This window comes from Staurois parvus, unplaced genomic scaffold (genome assembly GCF_062004578.1).
Source record: "Staurois parvus isolate SC_StPar_1 unplaced genomic scaffold, SC_StPar_1.0 ptg000696l, whole genome shotgun sequence".
NCBI lineage: Eukaryota > Metazoa > Chordata > Amphibia > Anura > Ranidae > Staurois > Staurois parvus.
The window spans coordinates 6,079,163-6,103,912 of NW_028318492.1; the positions used below are offsets into that span (position 1 = coordinate 6,079,163).

General features: G+C 42.9%; 1 protein-coding gene across 1 annotated transcript in view; it reads left to right on the forward strand.

Moving 5' to 3' along the window:
* The window catches only part of CFAP47 (cilia and flagella associated protein 47), a 772,366-nt gene that overhangs the window by 525,149 nt on the left and 222,467 nt on the right, over positions 1-24,750 (forward strand). The window contains exon 52 of the mRNA XM_089653003.1: positions 7,681-7,778. Within this exon, the coding sequence (XP_089509129.1) occupies positions 7,681-7,778 (98 nt within the window). The remainder of the gene's footprint in view (positions 1-7,680; positions 7,779-24,750) is intronic.

Here is a 24,750-nt window from a genome sequence, read left to right on the forward strand (position 1 = left end):
GGCCTGTGTCTGGCTCCCCTCCCCAAAGCACCTTGTCCCCATGCTGATGCTGACTTTCTACTGGCCGGTGGTAGTGGGGGTCTGCAGGCAGGGGGCTTATCAGAATCTGGAAGCCCGCTTTAACAAGGGGGCCCCCAGATCCCGGCCCCCCTCCCTTATGTGAATGAGTATTGGGTACATGGTCCCGAAAACAAAAAGTATAGTGTGAAAAAACACAGTACACGGTCTTTGACAAGCCTATTTGGCTGGGACATAACCAGCATGTTCTGTGGATTTTTTGACCTCCTGGACAAGGGTCTGACTAAGATAGCCGCACAGATTACTACAAATATTAAGGTTGACTTACAGGGCCTGGGCTCCCGCATTGACTCTATTAAGACCAAGATGGATAAGACAGTAGCCAGAATAAACCAGAAAACGGCATGCATCCAGAACCACCAGAATCAGTTAGAGTCTGCCTTTGCCAAAATTGATGATTTGGAGAACAGATACAAGCGCTATAATTTCAGAATTAGGGGGCTCCCCAAAACTGTGAAGGATACTCCTACAGTAGTCCGGGAATTCCTGAAAGGCCTCTTCCCCACGATCCCTGACCATAAGCTGGAAGTGGATAGAGCACATCGAGCTTTGCTATTACCTCGGGCAGATGGGTTACCGAGGGATATTATTGTGAAACCACATTTCTACTCCGTTAAGGAAGCCGTGATGAGATGTTCTAGCGATAACCCCTCCTCACAAATCCAGGGACATGAGATCCAGATTTTCGCTGATCTATCCCCGTATACTATCCAGCAATGATGGGCCCTTAGACCCTTGCCGCAGGCTCTCACAAGAAATTACATTAAATATCGCTGGTCCTTCCCTTTCTGTCTGGTTTTCTCCTTCCAGAATAAGGCTTACAGCTTCTCATCATTCCAGGAGGGGGAGTCTCTACTACTTCAATTGGATATCGTGGCTCAAGAATCCCTTGCTTCATCTCCAGCTCCAACTACATCCAGGTTGCCTAAATGCAGTCTACCGTTACGGCCTATTTCACCATTTCGCAAAATATCCAAGTCTGGAAGATCCAGGGACTCTAGGCCATCATAATTATTTGCGTACTGCTCCCTTGGTCACCCATTTTTTCTCAGATTTCTTGCCAGTTGGACTGTGTAAATGATTCAGTCAGGGGTGTCTGTGAGTCTCAGTTTGCTGTTAATAGTTCTCATATCTTAACTTCTAGAGTAGGCAGGCAGTTCCCAGAGGATGAAGGAATTTATACCATTGAATGGCCCCCACACTCGCCTGATGTAAATCCAATAGAACATCTCTGGGATATCATGTTTTGGTCCATCCAATGCTGCCAGGTTGCACCTCAGACTGTCCAGGAGCTTAGTGATGCTCTGGTACAGATCTGGGAGGAAATACCCCAGGACACCATCCGTTGTCTCATTAGGAGCATGCCCCAATGTTTTTAGGCATACATACAAGCACGTGGGGGCCATACAAACTACTGAGTTCCATTTTCAGTTTCTGCATCTAAATTTCAGCAAAATGGACTAGCCTGCTGCATAATTTTTTCACTTTGATTTTCAAGGTGTCTTTGAATTCAGTCCTCTGTAAGTTGATCATTTCCACTTCCATCAAACTTTGGGGCATCTTTACATTGCTAACACATTACCCAGTCCGTAATAGTATAGATAGCCAGCATGATATTTTTCCCCATTGAAATCTGATGCGTTTTCAAAGTGTTCCTTTAATTTTTTTGAGCAGTGTATATTATTAAAAAAATGTTCATGCACATTTACACTGAATACTGAATACAATGAATTTCCATTATTTTAATAGCAAAACGTGACATGTCTGCGTTTGATTTGGTTAAGCAAGGACTGTATTTTATTGCCAAAATTAGCATTTTTACACCTTTTCTTTGAACAAATAATTACCAATTTCCTGATGAGTTACCATGTCCATATATTAACTTTCATTTATTCTACTTACTTGAACAAGACATTTGACCTTTGGTTTTGTTGTCAATATATCAAGAGAAGTTCAGAGTACAATTACAGATCTATTAAGCATAGCTATAATACTTGGATACATTTTGTTTGACATTTATTTGAGCTCTATTTTCCCTTGATTGTACTTCTTTGTAAAGAAACTCTAATATTTATATATTGTTGGATGTGCAAGAGGCTTGTTATTAGCTGTTTAATCAGGTAATTTAGCCAATAAACAATGTCACACAAACATGATTTAATGGTGGAGCGCGGCAATTCTGTTATCAGAATTTGTCTCTGAAAGCAACAGAGTAATATAATATTCTGAATTATTATCTTTCCAATTATTTTGTACAGCTCTACATGTTTTGAAACTGGTATTACTTATATGATGCGTAGAATATAAATAAGCAGAACTGCTTATTCAAATCTTGCTTATTACCGCATCTTCAGTAAAAGACTTGTTCTAAAACATCTATTGTGTTATAGGTCAGTGCATTCAGTTACTGTAAGTATTTAGAATTTCTTTAAGCATAATATAACAGCAGTTATGGATTTTACATTATTTAATCATATCCTGATTTCACACTGCTAAATGTTGATAGGAAATATTGATGTAGTAAAAAAAAAACCCAGTAGGTTCAAAAGTTCAGTAAACTTTTTAAAGCAGAACTTCCCTCTCTCAATCAACACTGTGTATTTGTAATCCTTATGCTGCTAGCTTTAGTAAATAGATAGGAAAGTATATTATATTTACTTGTTTAAAACTTTTTTTTTACATTTATTTAGTTACTTCCTGGATTCCAGGCCTAGGCAAATGATTTCCACAAGAACTCAGGAAGGGAAGAGGGGTTTTGGCAGCTGAGCACACCCTCCTGCCTGAGTGCCTGAGCTAAAGGCAGATAGATTTTAGGAAGTAAATGCTGCATGAAGCATTTGCCCTTACTCAAGATGGCCACAGCCAGAAATTCTAGGGGGATGTTTTAAAAGTGGTTTCTCAGCAAAATAAATCATGGAAACATAGATGGATGGATGGATGGAGAAGTTTGCGTTGAGCATTATATATGAATTAAAAGAGAAGTATTGTTTTTTTTCCATAATACTTATCTAGGTGGATGCAGCATCAGTTAGATGCTGCATCTATCCCCCACCAGCTCTAAGTGTGAGAACTCAGCGATGACATGACTGCTGAGCTCTGTGTTCTCACAGTTGCTCTGAGCAGAGAGCGGGACTGTCAGTCACCGCTCTCTTCTCAGCCCCCCCCACCTGCACTCACTGGAGTGCTGGCCTGTGGAGGGGGAGGGAGCGACTGTCTCTAGCTCTCAGTGGCTTGCTGAGCCAGGTGCCACTGCATACTCTGGGGTGATCCCAACTTTGAAGTCGGAATTTTTCCCCAGCCTAGACAGGCAGAGTGATGTCAACTGACAGCAGGCTTCAGCCCGCTGTCAGCTGAAAATGGGTCACAGGAGTGCAGACCGAACTGTGGTTTAAATAGTGTTTCTGGTTTCTGGTGCTCAGATCCAGTGTAGTTCTGGCCTGTCAGTGTAGTAATGGCCCGGTCTAAATATATTCTTTCTTTACTTTAAAGGTTGTTTTCTTATGTCTTGTATATGTATTTTTTATGTATTTTTATATTCAGGATTGAAAATCATTTTTAAACCATATTTGTGTTTCCACTTTTTGACATTCAGAGGTAAGCCTTGTTCACATTGACTTCAGCATGTATGGGAGCATTGTATACCGCAAGCTTTTGAGAAGCTTTCAGCAAGCTTTAATAAGACTGTAGGTCTAGTTTACTCTAGCATGATCTGGTCATGGTTGCTGCATTGCTTCATTTACTTGAACCACCTGCCAAAGTCTATATGGGGTTTAATTCTTGCTGTGGTTGTGAGGCACAGCACTGTGGCATGATGAAATGAAGAATACCCAAGATCAAAGTTTAGGCTCAGCTTTGTTTTATAAATTGGGCTTGTTAAACCAAAATGTTTTTTGGTCTGTGCTAGAGTTTTGCTTTCCTGGTTTCACTAGTAACAAGACCTAATCAACAATTACCGTATAGCAAAATGTGTACTTAGGTGCAAAGTTTAACAGCTTCAGCTCTCACGCCTGTAACCTTGAGGAAGTTGCAGAGACATATTATATAGGGCAAAGTCTGTGGAGTCATTATGCAGGAGGTATGAAGTGGATGAGCTGTGTTCTGAGTGAGATTTAGTGTTGCTAACATTGCTGCTAACATATGCTGAGCTATTCTCAAGTGGAAATAAATAAACCTTTCTGTTCTTTACAGCCCAGGAAACTGCAATCCTATCCTCCATTTGAACTGTAGTTGCCATGGTGCTGTACATGTAATCTACTATGACATTTGATTTCTTAACAGTCCAGTTTGGAGCTGACATAAGCACACTAGTAACTGTAACAGTTATAAGTCAAGACATGATCTAAACTGTTTTTAGAAATGGTGAAATTGGTAGGTTTGTGTTGTTTCATAGTGCACTGATTTCGTAGGTGCCTTTTCTGTATGTACAGTGAAGGAAATAAGTATTTGATCCCCTCCTGATTTTGAATGTTTGCCCACTCACAAAGAAATGATCAGTCTAAAAATTGAATGGTAGGTGTACTGTAACACTGAGAGACAGAAAAGCAACAAAAAATTCAAAAGAAATGCATTTCTAACAAATTATGCACTGATTTGCATGCTCATGAGGGAAATAAGTATTTGATCCCTTTCACAAAACATGACTTAGTACTTGGTGGCAAATCCCTTGTTGGCAATCACAGAGGTCAGACGTTTCCTGTAGCTGACCACCAGGTTTACACACATTTCAGGAGGGATTTTGGCCAACTCCTCTTGGCAGATCCTCTCCAAGTCATTAAGGTTTGGTGGCTGACGTTTGGCAACTCAAACTTTCAACTCCCTCCACAGATTTTCAATCGGATTGAAATACTTATTTTTTTCACTGTATGCTTTTTAAAGCAGAACTACAGTTTATCTGTTTGTTGTGAGCAGGTAGGCAGGCTTTTTTTTGCAGAAGAGATATGCAATGTCTCTTCTGCAATAAACTACACTTACCTGCCTGTTTGCAGCATCCTCAGGCATGTAAACTGAACTGTGCATACACAGCTCAGCATACAATGGCCAGTTCAACTCCTGTGTGTTGGAATGATTGCCTCTTGCACATGCACAGGAGGGATGTCATCCTGCACTGGCCAATGAAGCTGGCCAAAAGACAGCATGCAGGAGAGATGCCTTCACAGGTGGGAGACAGGACTGTTGAATAAAGGTAAGTATAAACTTCCTTTTGTTCTGCTTTAACATTTTTTTTAAGTGAAAAGCACTATGGTCTTGTCTTGTGTATTTTCCTTATGAGATGCAGAGATAATGATGGAGTTGTAAATGCAAGCTGAACCATATGGTGACAAATTCCTCAAAATACTAAAGCTTACCTAACCCTATATAGCATATGAGGTTGTCCATATAGTGTGAGTTTGTGTTTAATAAAAATGAGAGTGAACATGAATGATGAACGTTGGAGCACTGTTGCACTTTGGCTGCTATTGGAGATATCCACACAAAGTCTGTTTTTGCACTGCGTGTAAAGAGACTTTGTTTCCACAGCTGTGTGAAGCACATAAAGCACCTTGTGTAGGCTTTGGATTGTAGCACTTTAAAAGAACTTTGTTTGCACCTATTATATTTTTAATTTAGATATGCTGTGTATTGTATAATGCAATCTCTATCTGTGCTGTAAGCCTATATGACTAATTGTGTAGGGTTGGTTTATACTACATAAATATATATTTATTTAGGGTATTTTTAGGGTGAAATAGTGCTGTACTATATTTTTGTTCTTTTTAATCTGTGCAAAACAGTGCAGAGTCATATACAAATGAATTAAATGCTTTTTATAAAAAGGGCATGCTTTTTAATGTAACATTAAAAAAACAACTAACAAACAAAAACTAATAAAAATAAAAATGTTTAAATATTAATGGTTAGTTGCTTCATCACAAGATAACCCAACTAAATTTTCCCATATCTGGTCTTGCTGGACTCACTTTCAAACGACCTCCGAGTACCGTTCCCTTATGAGTCTTTCCACTTGACTTTGTGCCGAACCTGCATTCCCACATTGCTTTATTCATCACATCGCCCCTTGACCTTTTTAAGGCTGTCGAGAAATTCTTTCCTACCCCTTACGCCGGTCGGAGCGAGACACTCTCATGTACAATGCACCCGATTGCCTGACTCATGCTTATACCCCTGATTATAATAGTTATGTCCCTGGAGCTTCCACACCTGTAATATGCCTGTCTACACCCCCCCCCCCAGTTTCCTTCCTTCCCCTCTGACCCCCCCTTTTTTTTCTCGGCTTTCTCTCTGGCTCTCCATCCCTCATACTTCCCTACTCCCCCCCCCAACTCTTTTCTTATCATTCCCTTTAACTTCCCTTTCCTCCTTTCTATTTTGCATGTCTTACCTTACTTTTCTCCTACCCTTCCACTCTCTCCCCTGCCCATAGGTGACATACTCCCATACCCATATGCAACCCACAAAAACGCTTCATCCAATTCACAAAGACCTCTCCTCATATATTGGTAACCACTAATCGTAGCCCCCGTTCTACCTCATGGATAGTATAGAGCTCTCTACACCTCTGCACATGCTTTCCTCTATAGGATGTCTAGAGCCTCTACTCATATCCTCTGCCCCCCTACCCTGCTTTTATATGATGAAAGACATATGGGGAAATAAACACATGATCTCACCCGTCTTGTGGATATCTTATGCCTTATTATGGTTATTGGTATTAAGTGCCTTCATTGTTGCTGTGACCATACGTCGTCTTCTCTAATTGAATATCATATGTGCGACATGAGATCATTTTCTCTGTCTGTTTACCTTAGCATCTCTCAATGTATGCTATTTGTTATTTGTTTTACATTGCGATTTTCATTGACACATTGTATCTTTTTGTACTCATTGTACATTTTGTATGCTCTGTGTTTTCTTCATAAACTTTATGAAAAAAAAAAATATTAACGGTTAGAAAAAACAACAGGAGAATAAATAATGAATAATGAGGGGAGAAGGGAAAGGAGGAGTTTATTAGGGCTGATTAGGGTAAACTAATGGTTAATATGGGGTTGACTGTAGAAAATTAGTTCAACTGCACTTGCACAGTCTATTTGTCTTTAGTAAATCAACCAATACAGTCCATTTTATGACAGCCATAGCTATTACAGCTACTGTGTTTATGCAGCTTCCAACTGTCAAAGTTGCTGGCAAGTTTGAGATGGGTGTTGCAGAGAGACAAAATGAAAGGATGTACTACACACCTCCTGTGTTATTTGATTACGTCTTTCTGGATGTGTGTAGTACATCCAGTGTCACCAACTGGTTAAGTTGATTTTTACATATACTTTTTCAAGATACCATTTACTATTTTGTGGCTTTTTAAACCATGTATCTGGTATGCACTTGATTAAGATATTGCCATTTTCAGAAAAAGGCATTTTCCAACACTTACACGTATAATGAGTTAATGATATTTACTCAACATACCCAGTTCAAAGTGCATCTCCCTAAGATACATTGATTGATTGGAGTTTTCCCAAGATTCCACAGATAAAATGTTGTTTTCATGCATATGTATGTGTGAGATGCCTTAACTGAAATGCTTTTTACTTACTTTAAATCTAGGTGGCAAGTCAGATCCTTACAAAGTATGGTTTTCAGTGCAAATAAACAGTATGCCTGCTCTACCTGAGAAAATCATAGATGTGACCTGCCCTGTGTTGGTACGTATATTTCTTGTATAATTTTATTTTATATACAAATATTTGAAAAACATTTTACATTGTATCCTACATTCATTGCAAAGCTGTTTGTGCATCAATTATTATATTTTCTGCATAACATCTACCTGGAGATCTTAAAGATGCATTTTTTAAAGTACTGGATAACTCTTCATTACTGACTGCTGTAAAATAAAGGTAACTGAGGCAGGTTCATAGATATTCATTGTTTTTTGTTTTGAGAACTGTACTTTCATTTGGGCCTGTTTGGCTATGGGTTGATCCTTGCCATTGCATTTTTCTACTGGCTCTCCTTTGCACTTTCTAGTGCTCTGGTTGGGACATCCTCTTATAATGATTTTATTTCCTCTCCTTGGTTTTCGTGTACTTCAATGTCCCCTCCTGTATTCAGGCACAGGCACTATCATTAACCTCAGACATTCCAATGCACTTACAGAATGGTGACAGAACTTGCTCAGCCTTTGTTCCTTTTTCAAGTTAATTTGTTCCATTTTTATGTTGCACATTGTGCATGTTTTTTTTTCTTAGCTCTGGGTGAAACTCTCTTTGCTTTACTCTGGTAAGTTGCTAAACTTACTTGAAACTATCTTGACCTTGCTGTGATCCCTAGATTGGATACAGTCTCTGGCTGATACCCTGGCTATGATTGACCTTAAAAACTGTCTCTGTTTGGTTTGACCTCTGTTAGCTCACTTATTGCATTGAAACCCAGTCCTTTAATGTGCCTGGATTGCTGATGTACCTGCAAACCCTACTTTTTCTTACTGAAAAGTCCAGGGGCTTTTGAGGTCTAGTAATGTTATATAAAGCTTGCTCAAAAGATGGCTGGTAAAAGTGAGGAGTGCTGTTACAGTGATTATAGCGTTTAAGCTAGGGCCTAACCCTGAAATGATAAAAGCTGCTGTGATTTGTTTTCTTTGTTTATTGGTGCTCCGTATATGCCATTTTACTCTAGTAAAAATTTAATAATATCAATAGACTTCTGCCGCATTGGACATACATGCACTTTAAAGTGGTTCTAAAGGCAGAAGGTTTATTTACCCTAGTGCATTCTACATATTAAAGTAAAAAACTTCTGTGTGCAGCTTTCCCCCACACCCCCTTTTACTTATCTGAGCCCCATATCGATGTAGCGATATGCATGAAAGCCACAGCTCTCCTGGGTCTCTCTCTCTCCTCATTGTCTCAGCCATTGGGTCCTGCTACTGTCGATCACACCCAGTGAGCCCACATCTTGGGAGCAAGCGTGCTTGAGTGCCCCATAGCAAGAGGCTTGCTGTTAGGGGTACTCGGCAGGGAGGAGGAGCCAGGTCCACTGGTGGGGGATCCAAAAAGAAGAGGATCAGGGCTGCTCTGTGCAAGTTGCTCATTGCGCAGAGCAGGTAAGTATGCCATGTTTGTTATTTTTTATTAATTACAGCCTAATTAGAATCACTTTAATTGTAAGTATAAAAAGAAAATATGTATTTTTTAACAACATGTATGAACTTTTAGTTGCAATACAGAGGTTAGACAAAAAAATGGAAACACTACATGATTTGCAGGTGTGAAAGTGATGACATGTTTTGCCTTGAAAGCGGAAGTGATTTAACCACTTCCCGTCTGGCCCATGTATAATAATGGCTGGACGGGAGCAGTGCAGGAGCGGGTTGCCGTTCATAAACGGCGCCCACATTTTCAAGCTGTGTGCGCTCCCTGGGAGCACATAGCACCACGATCTGGTGTCTGCTGTGTCCTCCGATCACTGTATGAGACCTCTGTGTGACGTCCCGATCATGTGATCACTGATTGGCCAATCAGTGATCACATGAATAGTAGTAAGCAAGATGTCACTTCTGACATTGCTTACTACTAGTGAAATCTGTGAATGATCATAGAGGTCACATGGTACAAGGCTATTCACAACAGCCAACCAATTACAGCTCTCACGGTATTTCTCAATGGCTGCAAGAATGCAACCAGAGAGAAAGAGAAATGTTTGCTTTTACAGCCTTTATGGGTGTAAACGCAATCAGTGTAAAAAAAGAAAAAAATCTTCATCACTCCCCACAAGTAGTACAGTGTTACTATGGTGACACTATACTGCTAGGGTGACAGTATGGTAAACCCCCCCCCCAAAAAAAAAACATAAATAATAATATAAAAAAAATAGTTTTTTTAAAAAATTATAAATTTTGGTTAAAAACTAATTTGGGTTATTTCGTTTTATACTAAAAAGATAACCAAATACATTTTGGCCAAGATTTATGAAGAAATATTATTTATTTGCAAAATGTTATAAGAAAAACACTTTTTTTCATTTATATAGCGAAAAAATAATAAATACCACCAAACTAAAGTTTTATCTGTCTCAAAAAATGCTAAAAAATTCATATGGGTACAGTGTTGCATGACCACGCAATTGTCATTCAAAGTGTGATAGCACTGAAAGCTGAAAATTGGCCTGGACAGGAAGGGGATAAAAGTGTCCGGACATGAAGTGGTTAACACTCTATTGCTTCCACTGTGTGATGAGAGACCTAGTTAACAGGTGGGAAGACTCACTGTCATCATTTACTGTTTTCACTGCTGGTAATATGGAGTCATGTCAGAGCTTATTGAGCTTCAAAGAGGGCAAATTGTTGGTGCCCGCCTATCTGGTGCCTCTGTGACTGAAGTTACCAATTTATTTGCCGTTTTGCAAGGTACAGTATCAAAGTGTATGAGGAGATATACAGTTTCCAGGAAAACATCGTCTGGTAAACATGAACCCTGTCGACATGGTCAACTGACATTTTGCAGGATAGTGACCCAGAATAAGAAAACAGCTGCTGTAAAAGTGACTGCAGAGCTCAATCTCAGTCTACACTGCCACCGATACCATTTTGTTGGGGGCTTGTGCTCTTATACATGTCTGGGCTCTGTGTGAAGTCATGGAGTATACGCCCGATGTCCCTGCAGTGCTCTTTCTCTTGCTAATGACCTTAGTCAACTTTGTGTATTTTTCATAATTTCTCAGATTTTTTTCATATTAGACTTTTTATTGTCTAAATAGCTGAATATATTGACTTCTTGCAATTTCTGTTAAGACGTATTGCATTTCATCATACAACAGTTTGCCCCGGTTTGGGTTTAGTGTTAATTCATCTTGTCAGAAAAAAATGGAAAGGTGAACTAACACCATACAACCTGCCCACCCCTGCCAACCGCCACGGTCCCCATTGTATTTACCCCTGGGAATGTTCAGCTGTCAATGCCCATACAGCCATTCTGGGGTTTTGCTCTACTCCCTCGTTTTTGTGCAGAGCTTCTGGGGTGGACCAGAGTAATTCTGATTGATCAGCACATGCACAGTAAATCGTTGTGTTCCATCTTGGAAGCATTGCACAGAGAAAATGGAGAGGATTGGGGATTTCCAATCCCTGAACTACTACAATGGGTGTGTGAGCATAGACCGCTCAGCATTCCTGGCAATAACTACAGCAGGGACCGGGGAGGGTGCTGTTAGTTAACCTTTTCATTTTTTCTGAAAAGGTGAACTAACAGTTTAAACATGGAATGCAAACACAGCCCCTTTCAACTTTTCTGAAAGTTTTTTTGCAGTTTTTTGAAATTCAGAGAATTAGATGCTGTGATGGTTTTGTATTTCTGAACATTGATTGTTATCAATGAGCTGCATATCCCATCATGGAAATTTGTTTGACACTAGATTGCACTCACTTTTTAGGATATGGAAGGCAAACCGAATAATCAATAATAACCTTTAAATTTGCATCGATTCTTTATTTACATGAATGAATATAGCGGGTCTAGTATGTATAAAACAAATGAATAACATCTTCAACAAGAAAATATTCATAACTTTTTTAAACATGTTTTCTTTGCAGCAGGAAACATTTATGGCACAGTGTGTAACCATAAGTTGGATTAAATTGCAGAACATAATAACTTCTTTTTTTGCTTGCTGAGTAAATATATCAGGGTATTTTAATAAAATAGTCTCAAGATGCTGCAGTCTTTCCACAGTTAGGAAGATCTATGTTTCTTATCTGAATGAAGTATACTTCATATGTATTAGTAACAGCAGCTAAAGGAGAAAGGCACGTTTTTCTTTGTCCTTTGGTTCTTATATTGTCAAATGAATTTGAGGAAATCTTACACAGATAACAGTTTTGATCTGGGGGATTTAAATGGACAATCAGTCAAGCAGGTATTCACTTGTTCGAAAAATTGATTTGACAGATACCTCCCACTTATCCACTTTCCAGGTTTTTATATTAGGGAACATTAAAACAAAAAAAAAGAGAAATATCAGGGTAAGGAGACATGTGCACAGCTACATTGCACTGAATATTGGGCGTAGCTTATTAAGATACAGCTATATTAAAATGATCGTAACTAGAGATGAGCGAATCGAAGTAGGCGAAGTGGAATTCGTTTCGAATATTAGGAAAATTTCGATTCGCGTCGAATCCGAAAATAAGCAGACTTCGGATGCACGAATCGAAATTTTTCCTAAAATGGCGGCGACATGTGCGGCGACGGAGCGGGGATGTCTGGGAAGGCGCCCAGACAAGGCGCGCTGACCCATAATGCATTCATTCATGACATGTGATCGCATTAGCCAATCAGCAGCCAGCCAGCCAGCACAGTGTAATGGTCGAGCTATAAATGGCGGCCATTTTAGAATTCTCCATTTGCCTCCAGTCATTCAACAGAGGCAGACCTGGCTGTATTCAGGGAGAGAGTTAGGGACAGAGAAACGTTACTTAGGGACACAGAAACGTTAGTTAGGGCCACAGAATCGTTACTTAGGGCCACAGAAACGTTACTTAGGGCCACAGAAACGTTACTTAGGGCCACATAATCGTTAGTTAGGGCCACAGAAATGTTACTTAGGGACACAGAATTGTTACTCAGGGACAGACAGAATTGTTACTGAGGGATACAGAATTGTTACTGAGGGCCACATAATCATTACTTAGGGCCACAGAAACGTTACTTAGGGCCACAGAATTGTTACTTAGGGACAGACACAGAATTGTTACTGAGGGACACAGATTTGTTATTGAGGGCCACAGAATCGTTACTTAGGGCCACAGAAACGTTACTTAGGGCCACAGAATTGTTACTTAGGGACAGACACAGAATTGTTACTGAGGGACACAGATTTGTTACTGAGGGCCACAGAAACGTTACTTAGGGCCACAGAAACGTTACTTAGGGCCACAGAATCGTTAGTTAAGGCCACAGAAACGTTACTTAGGGACACAGAATTGTTACTCAGGGACAGACACAGAATTGTTACTGAGGGATACAGAATTGTTACTTAGGGACAGACACAGAATTGTTATTGAGGGACACAGAATTGTTACTGAGGGCCACAGAACCGTTACTTAGGGCCACAGAAACGTTACTTAGGGCCACAGAATTGTTACTTAGGGACAGACACAGAATTGTTACTGAGGGACACAGATTTGTTACTGAGGGCCACAGAACCGTTACTTAGGGCCACAGAACCGTTACTTAGGGCCACAGAAACGTTACTTAGGGCCACAGAATTGTTACTTAGGGACAGACACAGAATTGTTACTGAGGGACACAGATTTGTTACTGAGGGCCACAGAAACGTTACTTAGGGCCACAGAAACATTACTTAGGGCCACAGAATTGTTACTTAGGGACAGACACAGAATTGTTACTGAGGGACACAGAATTGTTACTGAGGGCCACAGAACCATTACTTAGGGCCACAGAAACGTTACTTAGGGCCACAGAAACGTTACTTAGGGCTACAGAAACGTTACTTAGGGCCACAGAAATGTTACTTAGGGCTACAGAAACGTTACTTAGGGCCACAGAATCGTTACTTAGGGCCACAGAATCGTTACTTAGGGACACAGAAACGTTACTTAGGGCCACAGAAACTTTACTTAGGGCCACAGAATTGTTACTTAGGAACAGACACAGAATTGTTACTGAGGGACACAAAATTGTTACTGAGGGCCACAGAACCGTTATTTAGGGCCACAGAAACGTTACTTAGGGACACAGAATTGTTACTCAGGGACAGACACAGAATTGTTACTGAGGGATACAGAATTGTTACTGAGGGACACAGAACCGTTACTTAGGGCCACAGAAACGTTACTTAGGGCCACAGAAACGTTACTTAGGGCCACAGAAACGTTACGTAGGGCTACAGAAACGTTACTTAGGGCCACAGAAACGTTACTTAGGGCTACAGAAACGTTACTTAGGGCCACAGAATCGTTACTTAGGGACACAGAAACGTTACTTATGGACACAGAAACGTTACTTAGGGACACAGAATTGTTACTCAGGGACAGACACAGAATTGTTACTGAGGGACACAGAATTGTTACTGAGGGACACAGAATTGTTACTGAGGGCCACAGAAACGTTACTCAGGGACACAGAATTGTTACTCAGGGACAGACACAGAATTGTTACTCAGGGACAGACACAGAATTGTTACTGAGGGACAGACACAGAATTGTTACTGAGGGACACAGAATTGTTACTGAGGGACACAGAATTGTTACTGAGGGACACAGAATTGTTACTCAGGGACACAGAATTGTTACTCAGGGACAGACACAGAATTGTTACTGAGGGACACAGAATTGTTACTGAGGGCCACAGAACTGTTACTTAGGGCCACAGAAACGTTACTCAGGGACACAGAATTGTTACTCAGGGACAGACACAGAATTGTTACTCAGGGACAGACACAGAATTGTTACTGAGGGACACAGAATTGTTACTGAGGGACACAGAATTGTTACTGAGGGACACAGAATTGTTACTCAGGGACAGACACAGAATTGTTACTGAGGGACACAGAATTGTTACTGAGGGCCACAGAACTGTTACTTAGGGCCACAGAAACGTTACTCAGGGACACAGAATTGTTACTCAGGGACAGACACAGAATTGTTACTCAGGGACAGACACAGAATTGTTACTGAGGGACACAGAATTGTTACTGAGGGACACAGAATTGTTACTGAGGGACACAGAATTGTTACTGAGGGACACAGAATTGTTACTGAGGGACACAGAATTGTTACTGAGGGCCACAGAACTGTTACTTAGGGCCACAGAAACGTTACTCAGGGACACAGAATTGTTACTCAGTGACAGACACAGAATTGTTACTCAGGGACACAGAATCGTTTAATTAAAGAGTATGTCAGACAACATGCAGAGGAGTGGCAGAGGAGGCAATGTTTTAGGAGCGAGCAGACGTGGCAGCAGAGGAAGGGGTCGAGGCAGCACTATTCGCAGCCAGAGGCCAGTGCTCCCGGTGTCATCCAGTACAGTGAGGAAGAGCTAACAGAGGGTGGTCAGGAACGGGGGGAGACATCCGCCTCTTCAGCAGCCAGGCGAAGAAGTAGTGGCGAGGAGAGTGGCTCGGTAGCCGGTCTAGAGACAGGTCTGTCTCCTGACCCACACGCAGCCGAGGGGGCTAGTAGTGAGGCGGAGACCCTAATTGATGATGATGAGGCTGATCGCACTTGGCAGCCTCGTCGTCATCAGGCTATTGCTTCCGCATCATCAGGAGAAGAGGGTGGCAGCTTGGCAGCGAGCAAAACAGTCGGTGGGTTGTCTCCATCGCCACACTCTGCCATGTGCCACTTTCAGGTCTCCTCACACACTGCTGGTGTGTTCTAGTTTTTGTCATAGGGTGCTGGCAGATTACGGGCCTCCTATAGCTGCTGCCAGGCCCCTAATCTGCCATGGGCCCCTGTACCGCCTCCTCATGCTGCTGCCAGGTCCACAGTGTCTCATGCCATGTGCCACTTTCAGGTCTCCTCACACTGCTGGTGTGTTCCATTTTTTGTCATAGGGTGCTGGCAGATTACGGGCCTCCCATTGCTGCTGCCAGGCCCCTAATCTGCCATGGGCCCCTGTACCGCCTCCTCATGCTGCTGCCAGGTCCACAGTGTCTCATGGGTCCCTGTACGGCCTCCCATTGCTGCTGTCTCCATCGCCATACTCTGCCATGTGCCACTTTCAGGTCTCCTCACACTGCTGGTGTGTTCCATTTTTTGTCATAGGGTGCTGGCAGATTACGGGCCTCTCATAGCTGCTGCCAGGCCCCTAATCTGCCATGGGCCCCTGTACCGCCTCCTCATGCTGCTGCCAGGTCCACAGTGTCTCATGCCATGTGCCACTTTCAGGTCTCCTCACACACTGCTGGTGTGTTCCATTTTTTGTCATAGGGTGCTGGCAGATTACGGGCCTCCCATAGCTGCTGCCAGGCCCCTAATCTGCCATGGGCCCCTGTACCGCCTCCTCATGCTGCTGCCAGGTCCAGAGTGTCTCATGGGTCCCTGTACGGCCTCCCATTGCTGCTGTCTCCATCGCCACACTCTGCCATGTGCCACTTTCAGGTCTCCTCACACACTGCTGGTGTGTTCAATTTTTTGACATAGGGTGCTGGCAGATTACGGGCCTCCCATTGCTGCTGCCAGGCCCCTAATCTGCCATGGGCCCCTATACCGCCTCCTCATGCTGCTGCCAGGTCCAGAGTCTCTCATGGGTCCCTGTACGGCCTCCCATTGCTGCTGTCTCCATCGCCACACTCTGCCATGTGCCACTTTCAGGTCTCCTCACACACTGCTGGTGTGTTCAATTTTTTGTCATAGGGTGCTGGCAGATTATGGGCCTCCCATAGCTGCTGCCAGGCCCCTAATCTGCCATGGGCCCCTGTACCGCCTCCTCATGCTGCTGCCAGGTCCACAGTGTCTCATGCCATGTGCCACTTTCAGGTCTCCTCACACTGCTGGTGTGTTCCATTTTTTGTCATAGGGTGCTGGCAGATTACGGGCCTCCCATTGCTGCTGCCAGGCCCGTAATCTGCCATGGGCCCCTATACCGCCTCTTCATGCTGCTGCCAGGTCCAGAGTGTGTCATGGGTCCCTGTACGGCCTCCCATTGCTGCTGCCAGGAGGCAGCAGGGTCGCAGCAGTGTCAGTGGAGCCAAACGGCCACGGAGTAGAGCACCAGCTCCACTGCAGCCTACCACCACGGCCAGTAGTGGTGCCGGTGTGCACGGAGGAAGTAGCAGTCAGCCAGTGAGGAGTAGCGGGGGCAAAGTTTCCTACTCGGCGGTGTGGCAATTTTTCGTCAAGCCGCCCGAGGAAGTAAACGTAGCCGTATGTTGACTATGTGGCCAGAAAGTCAAGCGTGGCCAGGGGGCCCATGTTGGGACTACAGCGTTGCGTCAGCATATGCAGCGTCGCCATTCGGTGGCCTGGGAAAACCGTGATAAAGATACGGCGGTTCTGCCTGCCCCAGCCCAGGGTTCCATTTTGTCATAGGGTGCTAGCAGATTATGGGCCTCCCATTGCTGCTGCCAGGCCTTAATCTGCCATGGGCCCCTGTACCGCCTCCTCATGCTGCTGCCAGGTCCACAGTGTCTCATGGGTCCCTGAACCGCCTCCCATTGCTGCTGTCTCCATCGCCACACTCTGCCATGTGCCACTTTCAGGTCTCCTCACACTGCTGGTGTGTTACATTTTTTGTCATAGGGTGCTGGCAGATTACGGGCCTCCCATTGCTGCTGCCAGGCCCCTAATCTTCCATGGGCCCCAGTACCGCCTCCTCATGCTGCTGCCAGGTCCACAGTCTCTCATGGGTCCCTGTACGGCCTCCCATTGCTGCTGTCTCCATCGCCACACTCTGCCATGTGCCACTTTCAGGTCTCCTCACACTGCTGGTGTGTTCCATTTTTTGTCATAGGGTGCTGGCAGATTACGGGCCTCCCATTGCTGCTGCCAGGCCGTAATCTGCCATGGGCCCCAGTACCGCCTCCTCATGCTGCTGCCAGGTCCACAGTCTCTCATGGGTCCCTGTACGGCCTCCCATTGCTGCTGTCTCCATCGCCACACTCTGCCATGTGCCACTTTCAGGTCTCCTCACACACTGCTGGTGTGTTCCATTTTTTGTCATAAAGTGCTGGCAGATTACGGGCCTCCCATTGCTGCTGCCAGGCCCGTAATCTGCCATGGGCCCCCGTACCGACTCCTCATGCTGCTGCCAGGTCCGTAATCTGTCATGGGCCCCTGTTGTCGCTTGTTGGCATATTCCGCTCGTTCAGATGCTCCTTCTCCTGCTACTCCTCTTTACGGATTCCGTCAGCAGTCTTTCTTGGAATCCGTTTCCAAGAGATAACAGTTTGCGAGCACGCACCCGACGGTGCAGAAGCTGAACGTCCTCCTGTCCAAGTTGCTGCTGCCAGGCTCGTAATCTGTCATGCGCCCCTGTACCGCCTCCTCATGCTGCTGCCAGGTTCAGAGTGTGTCATGGGCCCCCGTACCGACTCCTCATGCTGCTGCCAGGCCCGTAATCTGTCATGGGCCCCTGTACCGCCTCCTCATGCTGCTGCCAGGTCCAGAGTGTGTCATGGGTCCCTGTACGGCCTCCCATTGCTGCTGCCAGGCTCGTAATCTGCCATGGGCCCCCGTACCAACTCCTCATGCTGCTGCCAGGCCCGTAATCTGTCATGGGCCCCTGTACCGCCTCCTCATGCTGCTGCCAGGTCCAGAGTGTGTCATGTGTCCCTGTACGGCCTCCCATTGCTGCTGTCTCCATCGCCACACTCTGCCATGTGCCACTTTCAGGTCTCCTCACACTGCTGGTGGTTTCCATTTTTGTCATAGGGTGCTTTATGACCTCCCATTGCTGCTGCCTCCACCGCCACACTGTGGCTCCACACTCTGGTTTTGGCCCCGTGACTGCCCAAATGAGTGAAGTGTGCAGTGATTCTAAGATCGACGGCACTCATCTGCATGTCATACTGACTCAGTATTATTTCTCTTCCCCAGCAGACTCCAAGGGCATTTAAATTAAAGGTACAGTGTTCTGCACTAATATAAAGGCTCTCTGAAGCCTAGAAACACCCTTTTATAAGTTAAATTCGCAGCGAATATATTCGACTTGAATCAAAATTTTTCCACGAATTCGCCGAATCAGTCGAATCGAATTTTTGAATACTTCGCTCATCTCTAATCGTAACCCCCCCCCCTTTTTAAATAATAAACTTGTTATACTTCCCAGCCCTGTGCAGTATTTTTGCACAGAGCAAACCCAACCCTCCCCCACCATATTGGTGTCAGTGAGATAAAAAAAAATCACTTGACATTGGTGGAAGTGGGATTAAAGAAAATCCACCCACAGTATTGGTTTCAGTAGCAGCTTAGCCTCTTACATACATTGATAATTACTGGCTTAGGTTTACCTGAGAAACACAGGATTGCTGTCTCTTGCCAACAGCTCCTGGCTCTGACAAATTATGTCAGCGCCAAAACTCTGAAGACACTGTCCAGCAGGAGATCACTCCACCTGACAGTGCTGGCATAGAACTGGTGCCCAGTGCTATACCTAGAATCCCAGTATTTAGTGGCAGTGGGACATGTTCCAAACCTACAGGACTCAGAAAACTTGGTGGAATCCATGGAAAGTCCTATGGGATCTGGGGGGGGGGGGAGTCGGGGGTATGATATGATCCTACAGGACTCAGGAAACTTGGTGAAATCCCAGGGAAAGTCCAATGGGATCTGGGGGGGAGTGAAAACGTCAGGGGTATGATAAGGTGTCTTAACACAGACAGACTGCGGCCTTTCTCATGCCACTGACATTCCACCCTCTGCTTAACATATCCAGTTTTCCTTTTGCTTCTGCTCTTTTCAGTCTTCAGTGGGAATAGATATAGCACTGTAGTGATTGGGTCTAACTTCTATCTTATGGAATATTATCTATTCTGTTATGACACCTATATTGGATTCCTTAAAGTGTATCTAAACCCGATAATTTAATAGGTGGCAACTTACCATTCCTACAGCAAATGTTTTTACCTAGGGTTTAAGTTGTACTTTAGTTATGTGGCATGAGCACACACAGTAACAGTTAAAGTGACACTAAACTCAGGTTTGAAAAAAGATTCTATTCTAGCATGTATTCTTAATTTAGAAAAGTACAATCTATTGCTCCCAGCGTCTTCCAAATCACCAATTCCCAATTTTTGCTGCTGTGGTCCAACTTCCTGTTAGAGGGGGGCTACATTCATTCTCAATGGTGCCACTGTATATAGGAATGTTGCCACCCTTTCTTGCTTACTCCTGAAATGGGCTAGAGACTATGGACTGTAAGATTGGTAGTGTACATAGAGTAGTGCACATGACCACAACTAATGTGTACTGCTTGTTCCATACAAATGAAGTGAGAGTGAAAACGAGAGGTCTTGGAAATCACAGAGGACATTACAAGGAGGCAAAAAAACCTCAGTAAGAACAGTTTTTTAAACTATAGCTTACAGCACCATTAAGCAGTAGATGTGTATAGATTATTTTGAGGATAAAGGATATCATTTAGCGTCACTTTACAGGTTATCCTGTCATAGCAAAGCTACAACTTCTACCACTGCAGACCTCTTTATAAAACCTGAATGTTCCCCTGGTAGTTATGATGAACCTAGTAGGGTTTATTTACTAAAGTTGGTTCACCCAGAATCTTGTTCGCTTGTGCATGGTAGCCAATCAGCTTCTAACATCAGCTTGTTCAGTTAAGCTTTAGCAATAAAACCTGTAAGCTGATTAGGTTTCTATTCAGAAGAGCAGGAGATTCTGAGTGAACCAGCTTTAGTAAATAAACCCCATTGTTTCATTCTTCAGTAAGTCACTAACCTAAAAGGAGTACAAAGCCTTTGAGCACGAACCTCCTAAAATGTGTACTTGTTCTGGATTAGTGCCTCACTGAGTAGTGAACCTGAGAAGCAGTGTGACAGAAGAAAAGAGACAGGAGGCGCCCGTCTGAGTGTAGTAATAACACTGTATTTAATAGCAAAGGATTAAAAACACTCACAAAGGAAGTAATAAAACAAACTCATCTGTGTATATGAGAGAGGACCGTTCCTCAAAACGTCCTGCAGGCGCCACCGGTGGTTGGTGCAATAGCACCATCTCCATCAGCCCAGCTGTTATTGCACCAACCACTGGTGGCGCTTGCAGGACGTTTTGAGGAATGGTCATTGTCACGATTGCGGCGTCAGACCCCAGACCTTCTCACCCAAACTTGTGAATGAAGGGCTAGCCGATCCAAAACCGCGATGTGATGTGCGTAACAATGCCAGACCCAGCTGCACCCTGCACAATGATTTTCCAGCTAATGGATCACAGATCGATGTACCAGCCGCCTGAGCGATTGTTACTGGGTCAGGTTAATTACGCAATTAACCTTTCACACTGCCACCACCTCCTTTTTGTACAAAGAAAGAGGAAACTCGGCGTTATCAGCTATAACACTATAATGATTGAGATAATCATCTGTATAAAACAGTCTGCAGGCCGGTTATACAGAGGTTTAAACAACCACAGTAGCGTCTCTTTAGAGGCTGGAATTCGTGAGTTGCAATACAGAGCTGTAGAAAAAGTTCAACACTTTCAGAAAGAAAGATTTATTACTAAAAGGTCAAACAGGAGCAATAAAAATATTTACAGAACAAAGTTGTAACTAAGATATATATATATACATATACAAAGAACCATAGCACAGCAAAGAGATATCAGAGAGAGGTGAAAGGGTTAAAGTACTTGCCAAAGTCCTGAGTTAGCAGATCCAAGTTTCAGAGCAAAAGGGCACAGGTCTCTCCCGGTGGTATTGATGTTAAAATGGGAGACGTCTTCAACTTCCTACTCCTAAGTCTGTGAGCCTCTTTTGTAGTCCCCAGCAGGGGGTGTCTCTTAAGTCAAGGCCCAATAACCCGTTTAGGACGTGTAGTTATGGGCGGATGCCTCAACTAGAGCAAAAATCATCCTTAACTCATATTTTGGCCCATAACTATCCATCTGCACAAGGGACATTCCACCCGCGGGTAGATTATTATGCAGACAAGTCTAAGGATTATTTAGATATGAATTATGAATGGGTACACTGTACGGTTCACGAGATCTATTTTTCTGCTTTCCTATGTCTTCGAGACAAAGCGAGTGACTCATCAAACTGTTTGCCTGCTCATTGGCCATCTGACAATATGTCTGGTTTTTATGTCTCTCATATTCCAAGATATAAGACATAGGGGAAAACATGAGGTTTTCTGATTCTATCACCTATGTTGAGCTAGGTTTATGAGGTCGGAATCTCTTTCAACTCCTGAGAAAGCTTGCCTTATCTCTTAGGAGGTGTCACAATTGACAGGTTCTGTGGACAGAGAGACTCCAACTCTCTTGGGGGCTTTTACAGCTGCTATGACCCTCCTGTGACATTCCTAACTCACACACATACTGGCCACATGTCGCTGAGCCTCTCAGGAAGGGAGAAGGAAGGAGAATAAGGGAGAAATGGATACTCTTAACAAAATGTAGTCTGCGTCCTTCACTGTGTGTTGGTACATTTGCAACAGTAATCTCTCATATACACAAATGAGCTTGTTTTATTACTTCCTTTCTGAGTGGTTTTAATCCTTTACTATTAAATACAGTGTTATTACTACACTCAGACAGGCACCTCCTGTCTCTTTTCTTCTGTCCCTGCATTCAGAGCTGGCTTGCTCCAAGGATGGCTGCCGTCTTTTTTTGTGCTAAAAAGATTCCAGGCAGATTGCCTGAGAGACTCTTATAAGGATTTATTGTACACCAATGCATTTACATACCCTGTTTTAAGTACTTCTACGCCGATATTGCCATTATCATCTTTTACTTTATAAATTTTGTAATTTTTTTCCTTTTCACCCTTACACTACTTTACTCCTGTGTGCCAGATTTACTCGTTTTTTGTGACAGTCAGGGAGCTGGTAGCTTCTATAAGAAGTCACCAGTGGCAAAGTCTGTATTTACATAATGAACTGTTCACTTTAAGAGATAAGCCAAGCAGTTCTAGAGGAAAGATTTTTTTTTTAATTGCATTTTACCTCTGAAACCTTACAAAGATTTCATGGTTTCAATCATTGTATAGTAAATTCCTGCAACGTGTGTTTATTTTAGAATAACATAATAATAGGTTGTAAAAGGTATTTAAGCTTGAGTCTTTCAGCTTCACCAGTTCACTGTACCACAGGCACTAACACCAACAATGTTTTCTTCCAGCTGTGTGGAAAACAACGTTGGCATTGAAGGAACACAAACAAGATAAGCAGGAAAGAATACACATTTAATGAAGAAATAGATCAAATTTATTATCACCATAATCATTTACTGCAGTGTATAAGACTTCCATAAACAATAGCTGCAAAAGAGTTTTCAGATAGTGGAGTTGCTTTACTAAAGGCAAATAGACTGTGTACTTTGCAAGTGTAGTTGCACTCATTTTCCCCAGAACTTAGTGAACGTGGTGAAGGGATGCTGATTTCCTTCATCAAATCATGAGCAAGCAAAAATGCTCTTTTTTTTTTTGTTTTCCAGGCACCTGACTAAAGCTTCACCACATTCACTGTGGAAAATGGTTGCAAAGTGCATAGTCTATATTTGTCTTTAGTAAATCAACCATATAGACTCCATACCCAAATTTTAAGTAGTTTCAATTAAACAATGTAATTACATGCCATATGCCAAGCATTTTGTACTGTATAGGAGAGGGTATGTTTTAGCTGGACGCCAATTTATAGATTATATTTCAGGCATATAGTTAGGTCCATATATATTTGGACACAGGCACAATTTTCATACGTTTGTCTCTGTATGCCACCAGAATAAATTAAAATGAAACAATCCAAATGAATTTGAAGTGCAGACTTTCAGCTTTAATTCAAGGGGGGGGAACATAAATATCAAGCACAAATTTTCAGGGGCTCAAATGTAATTGGACAAATTAATATAATCATAAATCAAATGTTCATTTTTAATATTTTTTGAGAATCCTTTACTGGCAATGACTGCCTGAAGTCTGGAACCCAAGGACATTACAAAAGAATGCATGAGAGTATAAAAAATACAGTGAGCGCTCCAATGGTCAGCAGCTGAACATTCAAGGAAAACACATAAAAGTCCCAAAAATATATATATAAAGAAAATGCAGCGCTGTGTGATGTTACTATATTGCGGGCAGATATAAATAATAAATGAAACCAAAGCAAATGAATAAATGAATAAATAAATCAATAAATAATTCACAGTCCAGTAATGGTGCTCGCTGATTCCCAGTGCAAAAGTTAGAAATGCGCACTAACCAGAAACGTATTAATAATACGCATGTGTATATGATATCATGTAGATTCCCCTCTCTTTTCTGGTCTGGTAATGGGCAGGAGCTGAAGATAGTAGAGATGAAGCGCCCTCGTGTGGCGAAATGGAGGTCCAGCAGGTCACAGAAATCCTTACAGAAGTGTGTGAAGTGGAAAATTCCTCCTCTCAAAGACTGGTGCAGGGATAAATCTGGGTCTGCAGAAGCTGAGAAGGCTCATCGCAGAAGACACAGGAAAGAACCGATAGTGTGGTAGGTTGATGAAAATGATTTTATTCAAGAAAAACAGGAGTGTTCAGGAAAAACTCACAATGGTGCCAGGTTTAATCAAATGACTGACCCTTTAAGAGTAAAGATGGCCACCGGGCCTCCACGTGGCACTGGCGGCGTAGTGTCATAGGCGTCCTGGGCTCCACTTCACACACTTCTGTAAGGATTTCTGTGACCTGCTGGACCTCCATTTCGCCACACGAGGGCGCTTCATCTCTACTATCTTCAGCTCCTGCCCATTACCAGACCAGAAAAGAGAGGGGAATCTACATGATATCATATACACATGCGTATTATTAATACGTTTCTGGTTAGTGCGCATTTCTAACTTTTGCACTGGGAATCAGCGAGCACCATTACTGGACTGTGATTTATTTATTGATTTATTTATTCATTTATTCATTTGCTTTGGTTTCATTTATTATTTATATCTGCCCGCAATATAGTAACATCACACAGCGCTGCATTTTCTTTATATATTACAAAAGAATGGTTTTCCTCC